General features: G+C 46.9%; 1 protein-coding gene across 1 annotated transcript in view; it reads left to right on the top strand.

Annotated features, from left to right (window-relative positions):
• The window catches only part of EMB25 (DEAD/DEAH box helicase), a 110080-nt gene extending 93796 nt beyond the window's left edge, over positions 1 to 16284 (top strand). Inside the window, exons 11-16 of the mRNA XM_086785247.1 lie at positions 13502 to 13897; positions 14031 to 14258; positions 14861 to 15081; positions 15197 to 15296; positions 15393 to 15539; positions 15638 to 16284. Coding sequence (XP_086641373.1) covers positions 13502 to 13897; positions 14031 to 14258; positions 14861 to 15081; positions 15197 to 15296; positions 15393 to 15539; positions 15638 to 15736 — 1191 coding nt within the window. The 3' untranslated portion in view covers positions 15737 to 16284. The remainder of the gene's footprint in view (positions 1 to 13501; positions 13898 to 14030; positions 14259 to 14860; positions 15082 to 15196; positions 15297 to 15392; positions 15540 to 15637) is intronic.
• The last annotated feature ends 409 nt before the right edge of the window (positions 16285 to 16693 follow it).

Raw genomic sequence — 16693 nt, forward strand, 5'->3', positions numbered from 1 at the left:
GGGCATTCAATTATACAATATCAAATCATGCCATTACTGGTGACTTGTGATGGTGGTAATGTCTTCATTATGTCCGAGTTCAGGTCCCGAACAACCTGTCTCTTGTGCCTCATGTGATTTAGCATTAAGTAGGGAGAAGAAGTGGTAATACACCTTCATCACGTCGTAGTCTAGGTTTCCAATTGGGTTCATGTGAAAGCCCCTATTGAGAGCTTTCTGTTGATATCCAACTGGTGTTTATTTGGGGACATACCATGTCGACGCAGGTCATGTCATCAGTGCATGTTGCCAAGTTTTTGGAGTCATAGATGATGCTACTTGGTCTTGAGTCCCCATTGGCTGTGACATGTGGCAGCCACCTCATGAGGAGGTTGCTGCCTTTTTTGACGCACTGTTGTACAATACTGTACCAGGACTGAGACAGACTCAACTTCCTGCATTTGCCTCTGTGAAACCATTCTTGAAGCTTTATAGCTTGCTTCAGCCAGTACTCAGAATTGCTAAGCTGTGTATGACAGCCTTGAGCTGTTTGAGAGGATATTCTTCATCAGAGGAGATTACAGCAAGGTGCAAATCAGCATCATGATGTATTGAAGCCGTTTGAGGAGCAAATGAAGAGCCACTTAGGCAGTTTAAGCAGCGAATGAACAGCCACATAGGCTGTATTGAGGAAGTGTCTCCGAGTCATAGCCCTACAGGAGTGTCTATTGTGAGTTGATAAAGGGTAAGCACATGGAAATGTTGGATTGACAAGCATATGTGATAAAGACGAGTTAACAACAGACCTGAAGCAAATATAGTTCAGGAGCAGTCAATGGACTGTTGACTTTAAAGAGAAAAATCGACAGCATCCCTAAGAATTTGATGTATCTGATGAATTGTAGTCCAGACACTGCAGCAAGGAGTAACCAGCAGTGAAAGAATTATCTACCTCAGCTGTGAGCACTTTTTGATGTTGATCTGAGGTATATCTGCCTCTTCATGCACTGATGTCATACTGTTAAAAAAGGATATTGTACTAAGTTTTCTCGAGTCATTTTCTATCCCTTTTTATATTTATAATGTGAGGGTGGGTACTGATTAGATGCCGTATATGCGAACCCAATACCTCCTCTTTGAATGGCACAGGCACTACTGCTGGGCTATAGGCTCTGTTGAAGTTCATGGTGGAGCTGGAAAATAGCTGCAGCTATGGAGGGTCGAAGAGATGCATGGCTATGGAGTGTGAACAACAAACAATGGAACAAAGCTCTTAGAGAAAGAAAGAAAGAAAGAAAGTTATATTAACGTCTACGGAAGACCCCAAGGGCCTGTGAGACCAAAAGTAATACAATGGTACCATGGATATACTAAGCCATGGAAAACTCAAAGAAAAAGTAAAATGAGAACATTTGACAATACATGTGATCAACAGATGATCCTGTGATCAGCTAATGTTGATACTTGCCTCGGCGAGAACCAATCTGATGGTGGAGTGAATGTCAGGCCTCTCTGATAGGAGCGTGACATGTCGGCAGAGAACCTCACGAATCCATCTCTGTGTGGTGGAGGGTCTTGATGCTCTGGGTTGGGGACGTGTGGCTCGCAGAATGGATCGAGCTCTCTCACTAAGTACTCCTCTGAGGCGTGGGTACGGGTGGTGGGCTCTGATGTCGTAGTATAGGAACTGTTGTGGACAGTAGATTCCGATGTGGATGTATGTACCACAAAGAAATCTGTGCTGGCTCTCTGTGAAGTGCCGGGGCATAGTTGCATCCAAACCACGTTTGGATGTAATCCAAACGTTCGGAACATTCACTAACGTTTGGAAACGTAGTGAACATGCACTTTTGATTTTATAGGTTAAAAAAACGGACGCAAGTCAATTTCGTTTTTTTTCCTTACGTGCGTGTGGCAACCTCTGTGCGGCACTCAAGTCTTCTCTTGCAAGTCTGTTTCTGTACGTTCCGCCTCCCCCCCCCTTTTTCGCCTCTGCCCGCCTCCCCTTCTTGCCCATCTCTTTCTGTACGTTCCGCCTCCCTTACCCGACCCACCCTTACTCAGGCCCCCAAGGCAGCAACATAACTCTCGGCTTGAACCCCTCTCTCTCCCTGCTGCTGCTATCGTTTCGCGCTTGTGTCATGGATTAATTTCAAATCCATTGGCTGTGAGAAGTTTTGCAAAAGGTCATGGCCAAGACCGGGTTTAAAGAGGAGCTCGTGAAAGTGGAGGACAAGCTCGGCACAACTATCAAAGAAAACAAGAAGATGGTCGACTCTTCCATTACCGCAATCATAAACCGCCTCTCCAAACTTGAGAAGGGATTTGACAAAATCCAAGAGCTCGAGTTGAGAACATCCAAGCAAGAGGCTGAGATTTCAGCCTTAAAGGAGGAACTAGTGGAGGCCAAACTGCATGCTAAAAGTCAAGCGGCTGAAATCTCAGCCCTCAAAAAGGAGTTGGAAGCCACTTCAAAAAGCAAGCTTGAGGATGGAGAATTTCAGCCCTCCTTTATTGAAGAGCTGAATACCATCAAGGAACAAATGAAGATCATTCGAGAGGAGGAGGAGCAACATAAACAGAAGACATCTTCATGGGTGGAGGTGATCACAAAGACACAAAAGAAGATGGACGAGGCTGAGAAATGGATCGAGGTCGCCAAGAAAGGGAAAGGTAAAGAATCGCCACCCATCCCCACTCCCACCATCATCAACATGACCCTTGAAGAGGAGCAAAGGAGGAAGACCCGGGCCTTACATGTACGAGTGTCCGGTCTAAAAGACCGTGATGATGCGGAAGGGGAAACCAAGGAGCTCTTCTCTATGATGGGCATTGAAGCCACGCACACAAAGGCATGGAGAGTGGGAAAGAAGAGAGAAGGTAGTGGCGAATCTTCTTCTAAGGAGAGAGCACTTATCATTCGTTTCCCCTCCATGGAAGCGAAGAAGGACTTCTTGAAGAGACGTCCTACACTCAAGCAAACGGGAATATTTCTTGGAGATGACCTCACACTCTCGCAACTTGCCCACATGAAAGAAGTTATGCCCGAGATAAGGGCAGCCCGAGAGAAAGGGAAAGTGGCCTTCTATAGAGATGGTAGAGTGGTGATTATGGAGAGGCGCTCTTCATGACGGTGCGAGACCTATGGGACTACACTCAAAGTTGCTACTTGGAATTGTAATGGATCTCTACGCCTTGATGTAGGGGCTTTTGAGGATAGTTTCACTGGGAGGGATATCATCTTCTACTGTGAGACGCATCAGGCTCTTGGACAGTCCATGCCACATGTTAGTGGATACCGATGGGAGACAGCTTGTCGACAGGAGACTCGTTCAGAGCATAGAGGACGGGGCTCAGGAGGAGTGGCAGTATTGTTTAGAGAGGAGCTACAGCCACTGATACATATAGTCCGCAGAGATGAGCAGGCTAGGTACATGTGGGTTAGATTGAGGGCAGAGACCGGCAGATATCTCTACATTGCTATATGCTATTTTGCTCCTAGTACATCAGTGTATGCATCACCTAGCGGGCAGTCTCCCTTTTCTATTTTGGATGATGACATTTGGGAGTTCTCCAGGGATGGTGACATCATTCTCCTGGGGGACTTCAATGCTAGGACCGCCCATAACCAGACAGTATTTTATGATACCTCAGAGGAGATGTTGAGGGAGCTTGATGTTAGGGATATGGGCCTATCTAGACTCTCACAGGATGAGGAACATACAGTGTATGGGCGGTATTTGATAGACATGGGGACTGCACATGGATTGGCCATCCTGAATGGCCTACAGAGATTCCCGACATCGGGCGGTTTCACTAGCTTTCCACATCGGCATGGTGCTAGTACAGTGGACTATGTTATGGCTCAGCCCAGTCTCATTCCCTCTTCTCAGGATTTTATGGTAGGCACTAGGCCGGTTGGAATAGCAGTGGATCATGCTATCTTGTCCTTCACTCTCACATTTCAGTTCAGCACCGCTACATTGGGACACGTCTCCACACACACTCGTTATACCTTTACGAGGGAGACCGACACCGTATACACGGATGAGATATACAGACGCCTATGTGCCGAGGAGCCGGGACGGCCATTAGATGAGCTCACTCAGATATTGATAGAGACGCTTCATGCTGCAGCATCAGAGGCATATCCCCATAGTCAGCCTACACGGAGACGATCTGGGAACATGCCCCAGAACAGTTGGTATGATGAGGAGTGCAGAGAGATGAGGATCAGATTACAGAGAGAGGTGCTCATGGGTGTTACCACTCACAGACAGTCACAGATTACCTTCCGGCACCTAGTGCGACGGAAGAAGAGAGCTTATCTTGCTCAGTTAGAGAGGGATTTGTACCAGTTATTTATGAGTCAGGACTCAGGCGAGGCATGGAGACTATTCCATGAGCATTCACCATCACCAGCCATTACCTCCACAGAGATTTGGGGTGAGTATGCAGCATCCCTGTACACAGCACCAGGACAGCCGCCCCTGCCAGACCCATCGGAGCCATGCCCAGAGACATGTGCTTTCTTTACTGCTGAGATGGTAAGGAAAGCTATTGACAGGATGAGGACTGGGAGAGCATATGATCATGATGGTTTGGTAGCAGAGCACTTTATTCATGCCAGAGATATGCTTGCAGAGCTTATTGCTATGATGTTTAACCGAGCCATGTGTGAGGGTTTTCCTGAGACTTGGAATATGTCCACGATTGTGCCTATCTTCAAGTCAGGGGATCCCATGCTTCCTGGGAATTATCGTACCATCATGATTGGTCACACATTGGCTAGATTATATGCATCTGTTCTTGAGCAGGAGTTGAGTAGATGGGCAGAGAGAGAGGGCATACGTGCATCAGGGCAGGCAGGGTTCAGGAGAGGTTTCTCCACTCTTGACCATATCTTGACACTCAGAGCTATTATTGAGGAGGGCAGATTATATGGCAGGAGGATTTATTGTTGCTTTGTGGATTTCCGCAAAGCTTTTGACACAGTACCGAGAGCCAGGCTGATGCGCAGACTACAGGAGATGGGAGTGCCCACAGAGCTGATTTGGGGAATCATGGCTTTATACAGGACAGTTGTGGGGCAGGTACGTACTACCCAGGGTATATCTGAGATGGTTCACTCCACTGTTGGGGTGAAACAGGGCTGCCCCCTTTCCCCCACCTTATTTGGGATGTATGTGGATGAGGTTTCGGACTATGTAGAGCGGGAGGGTGACAGAGGAGCACAGCTAGCAGGGACATGGATTCCGCTGTTATTGTATGCTGATGATATTGTGCTGATCTCAGATTCTCCAGAGGGGATGCAGCGTCATTTGGATGCATTGCACATGTTTGCAGAGGACAGTGGATTGTCTGTTAACCTTGGTAAAACCAAGGTGATGGTGTTTAACACCACAGCACAGTGGGTTAGGAGGTCAATGCCCACCTTTACATATGGTCAGGAGACAGTGGAGTATACAGATGCATATACTTACCTTGGTGTGGTTTTTAGCGGCCCACTATTTTCCTTGAGGAGAGCAGCGGAGACCAGATTGACTAGAGCTTATGCAGCATTGGGGAGACTAGAGAGGATGTGTTCACAGGTTCAGTTTCAGGAACCTCGAACAAAGTTCTGGCTCTTTGACACTTTGGTCACTTCAGCCATGCTGTATGGAGTGGAGATATGGGGACCCTCAGTGGATCACCATAGCCGAGCTGGTAGCACTGATGGATGGAGACGTATGGAGAGGCCCTTGGTTTCTATGATTTCCCGGATGATTAGGGCCAAGGCCTCCGTACCACATGATATTATCCGTGCAGAGATGGCTGCCCCCCCATTGGTAGTAGAGGCACTCACTCGATCAGTCTCCTTTATACATAGCACTTGGGCTCTCCCTAGAGACAGATATGCTCGCTTAGCCCTGGAGTCTTCACGACAGTTGGCATCACAGGGAGACGGATCATGTTGGTATGCACAGATGACAGATTGGTTCCAACTGCATGGCTTTAGTATGGACAGGCTACCTCCATTTCAGTACTCCCTGGATGCACCCTCCCTCTCTCTCACACGGGCAGAGATTACCAGGCTTATCAGGCAGGACTTGACTCAGCTGGACACTAGGAGGACATGGATACAGCCGACACACGAGCTTGGTACGAAGATGGCTTTCTATAGAGATCATCTTCTCCAGCTCACGGAGGATGGGTTTGTGATTAGACCCAGCTACATGGATACTCATCTTTCTCATGGGGTACGGTGTGCTATTGGTCAGATGCGCACATCCTCACACCAGCTAGAGATTGAGACTGGCAGATTCAGAGGAGTACCAGCTGAGGCCAGGATTTGTCAGCTGTGCCAGATGGAGCCAGAGACAGAGTTACATTACATATGTCACTGTCCAGTATATTATGAGATACGAGGCCGTTTCCACTGCCTGTTCAGAGAGGGCTTTGGACCACTTTCTAGAGTCATGAGATACCAGGATCAGAGATGCCTTGGATTGTACTTGCTGGAGCTGCGTAGACATAGAGAGGGTCTCCTGAGAGGGAGGGGATCAGAGAGGGAGAGACACCTACAGAGGCAGATTACAGACTTCTTTCGACCAGAGATTGAGCAGTCAGGTCAGCAGGCATTGCAGCTAGCCCCAGAGCACAGCCGCACCAGAGGTACACTGATTGATCGGGCTATAGAGCTGGGGCGGTCCAGGCGCCCCAAGATGAGAGGCCCATCTCGACACCGGCGGAGACTACAACAGAGGATCAGGACCATACTAGCACGGCATGGGAGACGTCCAGTCAGAGTACTCACCATGGAGGATATTGAGGAGATCCGCCAGCGTCCGATGCGGCACATATTATGAGATGGAGGCACCTCCATAGTGTACCCCTCCGTCCCACATGATATTGTATCCCCTCACTATATTCCACTCACCTCCATAGTGTACCCCCCCCCTCACTATATTCACACCCTATAAGGGTTTCTGTTTACCTTCCATTTCCAGTTTCATTTTCTAGGTGCCTGTAGTATCATCTTTATTTTTCATTTTCTGGGTTTTTTTATCCAGACATTGTATCAGATCCACCATGATGTAACTTTTGGTCTCATAGGTCATTATGGCCTTTTGAAGACGTTAATATAACATTTCATTTCATTTCATTTCATTTCTCTCTCTCTCTCTCTCTCTCTCTCTCTCTCTCTCTCTCTCTCTCTCTCGCATACCCTGTGGATCCAGAGGAGATAGGGGCTAGTCGGGCATCAGAGGACACTGGACCAGGCAGAGGACATTATGGGGACCACTTACTAGAGTTGGGAGCCAGGCATCATCTCGTTATTTATAACGGGATGCTACAGTGGCCGGGATCAGGAGGGCTGACATGCTTCCCACATGGGGGTCATACACGGACCGGAGGCACGGTGGTAGACTACATTATGGGGTCTTTGGAGGCATCACAGCTTGTCACCTCATTCTCCATTCCACCTCGTCCTATTGGGGCAGATCATACATACTTGGCATTTTCACTAGCCGGATCACCAGTATCACTAGCCCCCCACATACCGACGCCACACACTACTATCTACTTCACACATGACATGGCAGACATATACACTGGCAGAGTAGAGGATGGGCTCGTACTCATGGATCCCCTGGCATCTATGGATACCATTATAGCCCAGCTGGCATCACTCCTACACACGGCTGCATTACAGAGCTTCCCACATCGTGTACACTCAGGAGAGCCTGCGAGACCTGGGACTATGCCCTAGAACAGATGGTATGATGACGATTGCAGAGCCCTATACTCACGGCTCCGCATACAGAGAGCCTTGGGAGTCAGCACAGAGCAGGAGTCGAGGAGAGAGATGAGGAGACTTACTCGCCGCAAAAGGCGGGCCTTCGCAAAGATACAGGAGCTAGAGATCTTTCATTTCTTCATGAGTAGAGATAGCCCTGTCTCATGGCGGCACTTCAGAGAGCCCCGGACCCCGACACCTATTGCAGACCCACAGACATGGCACACATATGCAGAGGGTCTATACCATGCCCCACAGCAGCCACCTATACCTCAGCCACAGGAGCCTCGACCTACCACAGCTAGCTTCTTTACCCACTGGATGGTACAGGAAGCTATCCGCCGCCTACAGCATGGACGGGCCGCCGACCATATGGGCCTGCAGGGTGAGCATCTCATATATGTAGTAGATTCTTTAGCTCCTTTTCTTGCACACCTGTTTAACAGGGCACTAGCAGAGGGTTTGCATGCGGAGTGGACGATGCACATCATTGTGCCGATTCACAAAATAGGGGATATGCTTGATCCAAGCAACTACAGAACGGTTATGGTTGGCCATGTGCTGGCCAAACTCTATGGTGCAGTGCTGGAGCAAGAGCTTAGCTTATATGCTGAGCGAGCAGGTTTACGCTCATCAAGGCAGGCAGGCTTCAGGAGAGCTTTCTCTACCACTGACCATGTATTCACTTTGAGATGTATGATTGATCAGGCCAGAGTGAGGAAGAGAAAGCTCTATTGCTGCTTTGTGGATTTCCGCAAGGCATTTGACACAGTACCACGAGAGAGGCTCTTTCAGCGCCTGCAGTCTCTTGGCATACCAGCAGATATGACATGGGGCATCTATGCATTATATGAGCAGGTTTTTGGGCGAGTCAGATGTCCAGGAGGTATGTCCGAGACTATTGCTAGCACCATTGGTGTGAAGCAAGGATGCCCACTTTTCCCCACGCTATTTGGGTTATACATTGATGAGGTGACTGACTTCATTACACGGGGAGGCGGAGATGGAGTTGATTTAGCAGGTACCTCAGTACATATTATGCTCTATGCTGATGATATTATATTAGTGTCTGAGTCTCCAGGTGGTCTACAGCAGCATCTACATGCACTCGATGATTTCTGCACACAGAGGGGTCTTACTGTGAACCTTGGGAAAACCAAGGTTATGGTCTTTCATACATCGAGACAGGGCAGGAGTCAGCTGACATTCACTCTTGCAGGATGCCAGGTGGAGGTGGTGACATCATACGTGTACCTAGGGGTTACCTTCTTTGCAACAGCCACACGCTTCACCATGGGTTCAGCAGCCAGAGCTAGATTGACACGGGGATATGCAGCATTGGCTATGCTAGAGAGACAGTGCCACCAGGCGCATTTCCAGGAGCCCCGGACGAAGGGGTGGCTATTTGACACATTAGTCACACCGACATTGATGTATGGAGCAGCAGTATGGGCGCCAGGCCTTGCTACCCATTGGTGGACACAGATAGAGAGACCACAGGCCCTCATGATGGCACGCATGATACGCAGCAAACCGTCAGTACCTCATGACATTATCCGAGCAGAGTTTGTTGCGCCTCCTATGATGGTAGAGGCCATATTTCAGACTATATGCCTGCTAGACAGATTCAGAGAGATGCCACAGGACAGATTATCATACAGAGCTTTTGAGGCATCTAGACAGTTGGCTGAGGCAGGAGACAGAGGATCATGGTATGCACAGGTCACACATTGGTTCTCACAGCATGGCCTAGACATGGATCATCTACCACCATTCCAGTATGATAGGGATGCACCACATATCCGTCTCTCTCATAGTGAGAGTAACAGAGTATTGAGACAGGATCTATGGCAGCTCTATACACGAGAGACATGGATATCGCCTCCACAGCCTCTTCCACCGAAGATGCTATACTATAGAGATCACTTCATGAGTATCACTGATGATGGATTTATAGAGAGGCCTAGATACATGGAGGGCTTTTCACCACACGGCTCCCGAGTGGCTATTGGTCAGCTCAGAGTTTCATCACACCGATTGGAGATTGAGACTGGCAGAGCAGCACGGATCCCCCGAGAGGAGAGGGTATGCAGATTGTGCAGAGAGGAGGTGGAGAGTGAGGAGCATTATGTATGCAGATGCAAAGCATATACAGCCATGAGAGAGAGATATCTCATTTTATTCAGAGAGCCACATTCCCTACGCCAGATCTTTGAGGCAGCAGAGCAGCGCATACTGGGGAGATACATTCTAGACATACAGCGCCACAAAGAGACATTATTACAGGCTCAGACAGCTCCAGAGGGGGGGGCGACAGACACAGATTACTACATTTTTTCAGAGATCCATCCCCCTCCTAGCCCCTACACGGCAGGGAATTACTCTCCAGAGAGCAGAAACACTTAGAGCCCGCAGGAGACAGAGGACACCTGGCTTTCGGACACCACGCCTATACCAGAGAGAGATGACAGAGATCAGAGCTCAGTTTCACAGAGAGGGTGCGGAGCGACTGGCTCGCCTCAGAGCACACCCAGGCATGTTCTTCAGGGAGCTGTGGACACCCCCTTCACTGATGTATACCATTTTATACCCCCAGTATGGTACAGGATGGAGCTAGCTAGGTTGCATATCATGATTGTATACTCCATGCATATAGCTTTGCATTCTCCTAGTAGTAGAGCTCCATCCCCTGCACACCCAGATTCAGCTTTTTCATTCAGTACTTTTTCATTTTGTTGGGATGACAGAGGATACCCCATACAGGTACTCCGATTTGTCTCATAGGCCGAGTTCGGTCTTTTGGAAGACGTTAATAAAATCTTTCTTTCTTTCTTTCTCTCTCTCTCTCTCCCTTCTGCAAAATTGAAACTAAAGGTTGTATAGTATTAGTAAGTGCTTTAATGTTCATTGATGAATCTTCAAACTTCATATTTCAAAATTTTATAAGTAAACTATAAATTTTGTTTATAAATATATATATATATATATATATATATATCGAGGTAGCATTCACTATGTTTGGAATCTTTTCAGCGCATTTTCCAAACGTACTAAACGTATCGTTCACTCGTTTGGAACCACCTTGGGCCAGGGCTCTCTCAGCATGCAGGCTCAACACTACATCGCGAGCCTAGAGGTGGCGGGAACAACGGTGGGAGAGAGGGTGGTGAACAGCAGTGGGAGAGAGGGCGGTGGCGCACAGAGACAGCAGTGAACAGCGGTGGCTGCGCACAGAGGCGGCGCGGGCAGGGAAGGCGGGGACATTCTACATTACTGGGACTAGACAGAACAGAGCTAGCCCAGGCAGGAGAGAGGGTGGCGGCAGGAGAGAGGGCGGTGAACAGGGGCGCGAACAGAGTGCACAAAGGCGGCGGTGAACAGCGGTGGGAGAGAGGGCGGCGAACAACGGCGGCTGCGCACAGAGGCAGCGCAGACAGGGAAGGCGGGGACATTCTACATTACTGGGACCAGACAGAACAGAGCCAGCCCAGGCAGGAGAGGGGGCGGCGAATAGGGGTGCGAACATAGGCGGCACGGAGAGGGAAGGCGGGAGAGAGGGCGGCGAACAGAGGTGGCGGCGAACACAGGCGGCACGAAGAGGGAAGGTGGGAGAGAGGGTGGCGAACAGAGGCGGCACGGAGAGGGAAGGCGGCGGAGAGAGAAAGAGAGAAGAACACAACGCTCTTTCTCCTCAATGATTTTCACCTTTTTGTGAAAGCGGTTCTTTTCATTGTTCGCACTTTGCTTCTTTGAATAGTTGTCTTTTCCTATAGTCCTTCTCTTCATGAATAAGTAGTCCTTCTCTTCATGAGTAAGTGAGAAGGCATTATATTCATTGAATTTGGAAGGTCTTATCGAAGGAATGTATCCAATGTCAGTGTCTATTACCGTACAAATAATGCCCCCAAAATTAGGGTTTCTAGAAATTAGGCTTTTCTGAATTTAGGGTTTCAAAAAAATAGGTCTTTTTGGAAATGATACCATAGGAGGCTATAACAACACTTGAATGCTTGACATATGCCCTCAATTTTGAAAAATGATGGGGGATTTGGTATTAATGCTTTAAATAAGCAAGATTTTACAGAAATTTTCAAATCCCAAAATTTCTCTGACGAATACCTTTTACTAGGTGATTTTGTTGATTTGATAAAGACTCTCCTCGGGTACTACAGCAGTGTCCCCCCCCCCCCCCCCCCCTTTTTTTTTTGTTTTTTCTTTGTTTGACTGAGATGTTGTAGAGAGATGTAGCGGGTGCTAACAGGAAGTGCTGACACAGTGGTCAGCAAATGTAGGCGAGGTAGATTGTGTACAGTGAGCAGTTGCGAGAAATGTGAGCAGCAAGGCACGGACGATGAGCTGGTAGTATCTGGTGTTGGTGTTGATCAGGGTAGTCATTAGGTGAGGCAGATGCTGAGGTGCAAGCGGTGGCTGATCAGACCCGTGTTGTACCGGGCACAGTAGCAAGGCGGCGCCCAGACAAGCGGGAGTAGTAGTTCGAAGGCGGGCAGGGCAGATTGACAGTTTTTGGTGCAGTCAGCATAGATAGGGGAACCTTGTATAAAAAAGAAACCCTAAAACACCTGCTCTGTTACCATGCTGAATTTCATGGTGGAGGTGAACAGTCTTATAGGTTACAAAGGTTGCCTCAATGACATCACTGCTTATGTTAGGCATGCACAAAATATCTAGATATTATTGATACCCCTTTTAGAGTGGGCTCACACACAAACAATACACTTGCACAATGACACTTACACAGTGACACACACTACCACTCTCTAGGAGGTGGTTCACACACACACACACACACACACACACACACACACACACAAACAATACCTTGATCCGAACAGGATTTTCTATGATATCTTTTGAGGCACTACCTTGTGCAGAAAAGAAGCTGGATGATAGTCTCGGGGAGCGGAGCAAAACCAAGCTCAGGGGATGGGCCAAGTAATGATTGGGAGTGGAGAGACTTGCCCACCTTCTGCCTACATCCATGCCTGTATCTCATTAGACCAAGGAAACTTTATCATCAAATGCCTGAAACTTTTTGGTGAATAATATGGAGGCTTTGAAAGTTTGAACAACTCAATCAAGGTGTCATTAAGAAATAGGCTATATGCGTTGAAGAAAGACAGAAGTTAGCATTACTTCACATATCACAGATTTCAAGGGCCTAAGAGATTTGTGACAATAGGTGACACCATATTAGAAGTAGAGTTAGTTAGGATCATGTTAAGAAGTCTTGGAGACGACGACAAGGTATTTACTTAGCACTACCAGTCTGAGGACAAGGATCGATCCTCTCACCTTTGACTAGTTTGTGCATTACTGCTTCAAGAAGACAAAGAAATACAGAATGGACATACAGAGAGTGTGCATGAAGAGGTATTCACTTCCAAGACCTTGCAGAACACCAAGTCTTGCACATTTTGTCACAACACTGGGCACTTGGTCAATGATTGCAGAAAGACTCTTCTTGGGCAGTGGCCTGTGAAGGTTCAGTAGGAGGCATATAACCAGCTTCGAGAGACATCCATGGCAGTCTGTTGAGACCTAAAAAATCTTGAGCTCTTGATGTCATATATGTGTACCCTTAAGTATTCACTAGAATGGAAGGTGTTTAACAATAATTCAGTGTTTTACAAATTTTTGAACTGTGTATATTAAGGCATGCTTGTAAGCTTGTGTTCATTTTGGTTCACTGATATTTATTTGTTTCCAATGCATTCATGCCAGGTAGACTCCCAGATATCTGAAGATCTGCATGGCCCTGAATCCATTTCAAAGTCAAAGTTGCCTGCACTTTCTGAGGATGGGGAAGCACAATCATGCCAGGATGTTCCCTATTATGTGGCACTAGGATCAGACAATTATTGGTATGCATTTAGTGCAACGTCTGTGCACACCATTTCGAAAACTGGGCTAAGCAATGCCTCTATCGGCAGTTCAGATGAGTGCAGCGTCAGAGACATTCTGACTCAAAAAATTCCAAATCAGTTGGAGCCTTGGCAGATGGTGGGGATGTCGGGGAAAAGCTCCTTCACGAGTGTGTGGTCATTGAGGGGCTCCTTGGACACGTGGTCTTGGAGTACAAATGTGCCTTCGGACATCAATATGATCGAAGAGCTCCAGGTGATCATGCTTCGGTCATGCTCAGCAATATGAAACTAAGTTCTTGAAAAATACAATAAAGGAGTATACTGTTGAAGTTTACAAGTGGTTCTGTACATTTTTCCAACAACTTCTAACGTGTTTTTGTGTGTAGGTGCCTGAGGAGGTTTCTAATGTGGTCCAGGCTCACAGAGAACAACGCAGAAAAGTTCTTAGAATTAAGAAAAACATGAAAGCGACTAAGGCAAGCAAAGAGTATTGGCAGGTGGTAGGGATGACCAGATTACGTGATGTGAAGGTAGCTCAGCTGGAAAAAAAGAGGTCACAGTTAGTTGCTCGAATCAACCAAATGCAGCCAACAGGGTGGCAAGAGTTTTTGCAGGTGCGTGCATGAGCTGCTCGTACCCTCCTTCTCAGAGTGTTAGTGCTGATAAAAAGCATATGTGAATAGCTTTTTCTTTTTATGATTGTTATGAGAATGGGCTTTCTTGTTCTCTTCACCTCTCAAGCCATATATCATATCTCAGCGTAGCACTCTTGCATGCCTCCTTTTTGACTCAAGGAACTTCCATTTCCATGCTATACCTTGGTTTCTCCCTTGCCTAGTGGTTGGGATGTGAGGTACCTATAACCTCATGCTTGACAACCTTAAAGGTGCTACAACTGTTCAGTGCCTTTTTATAATGCTCTGGTGGGCCTTCCCGTAAGCATTTTACCCTCACATTAGCCACCTTAACCACTGGCCTAGCCCTTCAGATTCCCCAATCTGCATTACCCCCAGTATGGAAATTTTGTAATATAGGACATAACTTGTTTCCCCCCTTTTTCACAAGTTCCATGTGCCTGAACTGGGAATGTGAGTTCGAATCCTGACGACAATTTTTTCATGTAATTACTCCCAAAAAAAAATTCTTAACTTTCCTATGAATTACATAACTTGTTCAAGGTTTTGATTGATATCATGAAGGTGAACATACGTTTCAGGTTGTCAAGGTTCTGGAGGAGGTGGGGGCTATTATGGCTCAGACGCATGAGATGATGCCACTTGGCAAAGTTGCTGCATCTATTCGGGGAGTAAATGAACTATGGCTGGCTTTGGCATTCTCAAACACTTCTTTACTTGATCTTAATCCTGCTCAATTTGCCTCTGTATGTGCAAGTTTTGTTTCGGAGGGTATCAAGATCCGTCCTGATATGGGCATGGGGTAAACTTACTACTGTCAGTACCATTAGTGTCTGATTCATGTATCTAAACATCCTTCATCCTCTGTGAGTTTAGCTGACCCTATCATTTATATTATGGGAATGGCAATGGAACAGTGGTATTTACAAGCCTTCAAGCATAGTTGAACGGGCAGTTGATGTCTTGAGGGAGAAACAGCAGTGGCTACTCGAGGTGCAAAACGAGCATGGGGTGATGGTGTGTAACCCTTCCAGTTAGATTTTGTGGCCTCGTTTCAACACAGCCTTGAGTGTGTATAATGTCAAATCAGTGTTGTTTCTGTATGTGTTGCAGATACCTTGTGACTTAGATGATCAGTTGGCTGGCTTAGTGGAGGCTTGGGCTTCTGGTGTGACATGGAAAGAGTTGATGGTGGATTGCAGTATGGATGAGGGTGATCTTGCCCGTTTGTTGAGACGCACAATTGATCTACTTGCACAGGTCTGTTTTTTTAGCTTCAATCATAAATCATACAAGAAGGGTTCACCTTGAAACAGCTGCAAGGAAAGAGTTTAACTTGATTTAGTGGCCTCATGCAGGTACAATTTTTGCCGAATGTGGATTCTTCTTTGCGTAAAACAGCCACTTCAGCAGCAGATGTGATGGACCGAAGCCCAATCAGTGAGTTGATAACATAATGCGTCAGTTATTTGGCTCAATGGAATGGTGGATAACAGAGGGCATCTATAGGCATTGGTTACAGCTGCCAAGCTTTGTGCTCATTAGCATCACCTCAATTGTATGAGTATGGTTACTTGTAAGCATTCCAGTGCCAATGCAGCATGTACATATATTTGTGGAAGTTTTGCTGTCCACCTCTAATGGGACGAGTTGTAACATACAACACTTTTAGGGCCCATCTAATGAGTCTCCCATTGTAATGAAGCAATTATATATGCACATGCACACGTACGGGTTTTTGGGCCTAGGCACATGGACCTTGGGTCCCTCTGTGCATCAATTCGGGGCATGGGCATATTGTTAGCCAGTGGGCATGGGCTCTATGTAAGTGACCTTGGTCTAGGCTATTGTATCTTTTGACATATCATATACACTTCCCTTCTTGGAGCTTATGCCCAAGCTTTCATGGAGAACTCTCCCATGTCATGGACATCCATCTAAACGAGGTCTATGTGTCTCTGGATTCCATGTTAACGAGTCTACCTCTCTTCCTTTCTTTCATCCATCTCATTGTATCAATCAATAAGTAAAATTGAAGTGGATATCATAGATGAGGTGAGCAATGCAAAGATACTTAGCTTTTGATGTTTCTTCAGGCTGATGTGGAGATATTACATTGAAACAAAGAGGCTTGGTACTTGATGAGTGTTTTGCCGAGAGACAGCCTATGTGGGAGAGCTCCCAACATTAATCTCTCGATAGGTTTCCTCTACCATGTATTGGGCAATCCTTGATATAACACCATAAAAAAGTAGAGTGACTACAGTTACAATTCCTAGCATTGGAGGCTTCTTCAATGCTTCGAATCTTGAACGATTAGATTTAGCTCCTTAACTCCAATTTTCTATTTGGAAAGCCTGCTAATACACAACACGCATTTGCAATAGAATTTGGTTTGGATACTTCAGAAGGAA

The sequence above is a fragment of the Cibotium barometz genome, chromosome 48, assembly GCF_041138505.1.
Source record: "Cibotium barometz isolate CiBa-2024 chromosome 48, ASM4113850v1, whole genome shotgun sequence".
Lineage (NCBI taxonomy): Eukaryota > Viridiplantae > Streptophyta > Polypodiopsida > Cyatheales > Cibotiaceae > Cibotium > Cibotium barometz.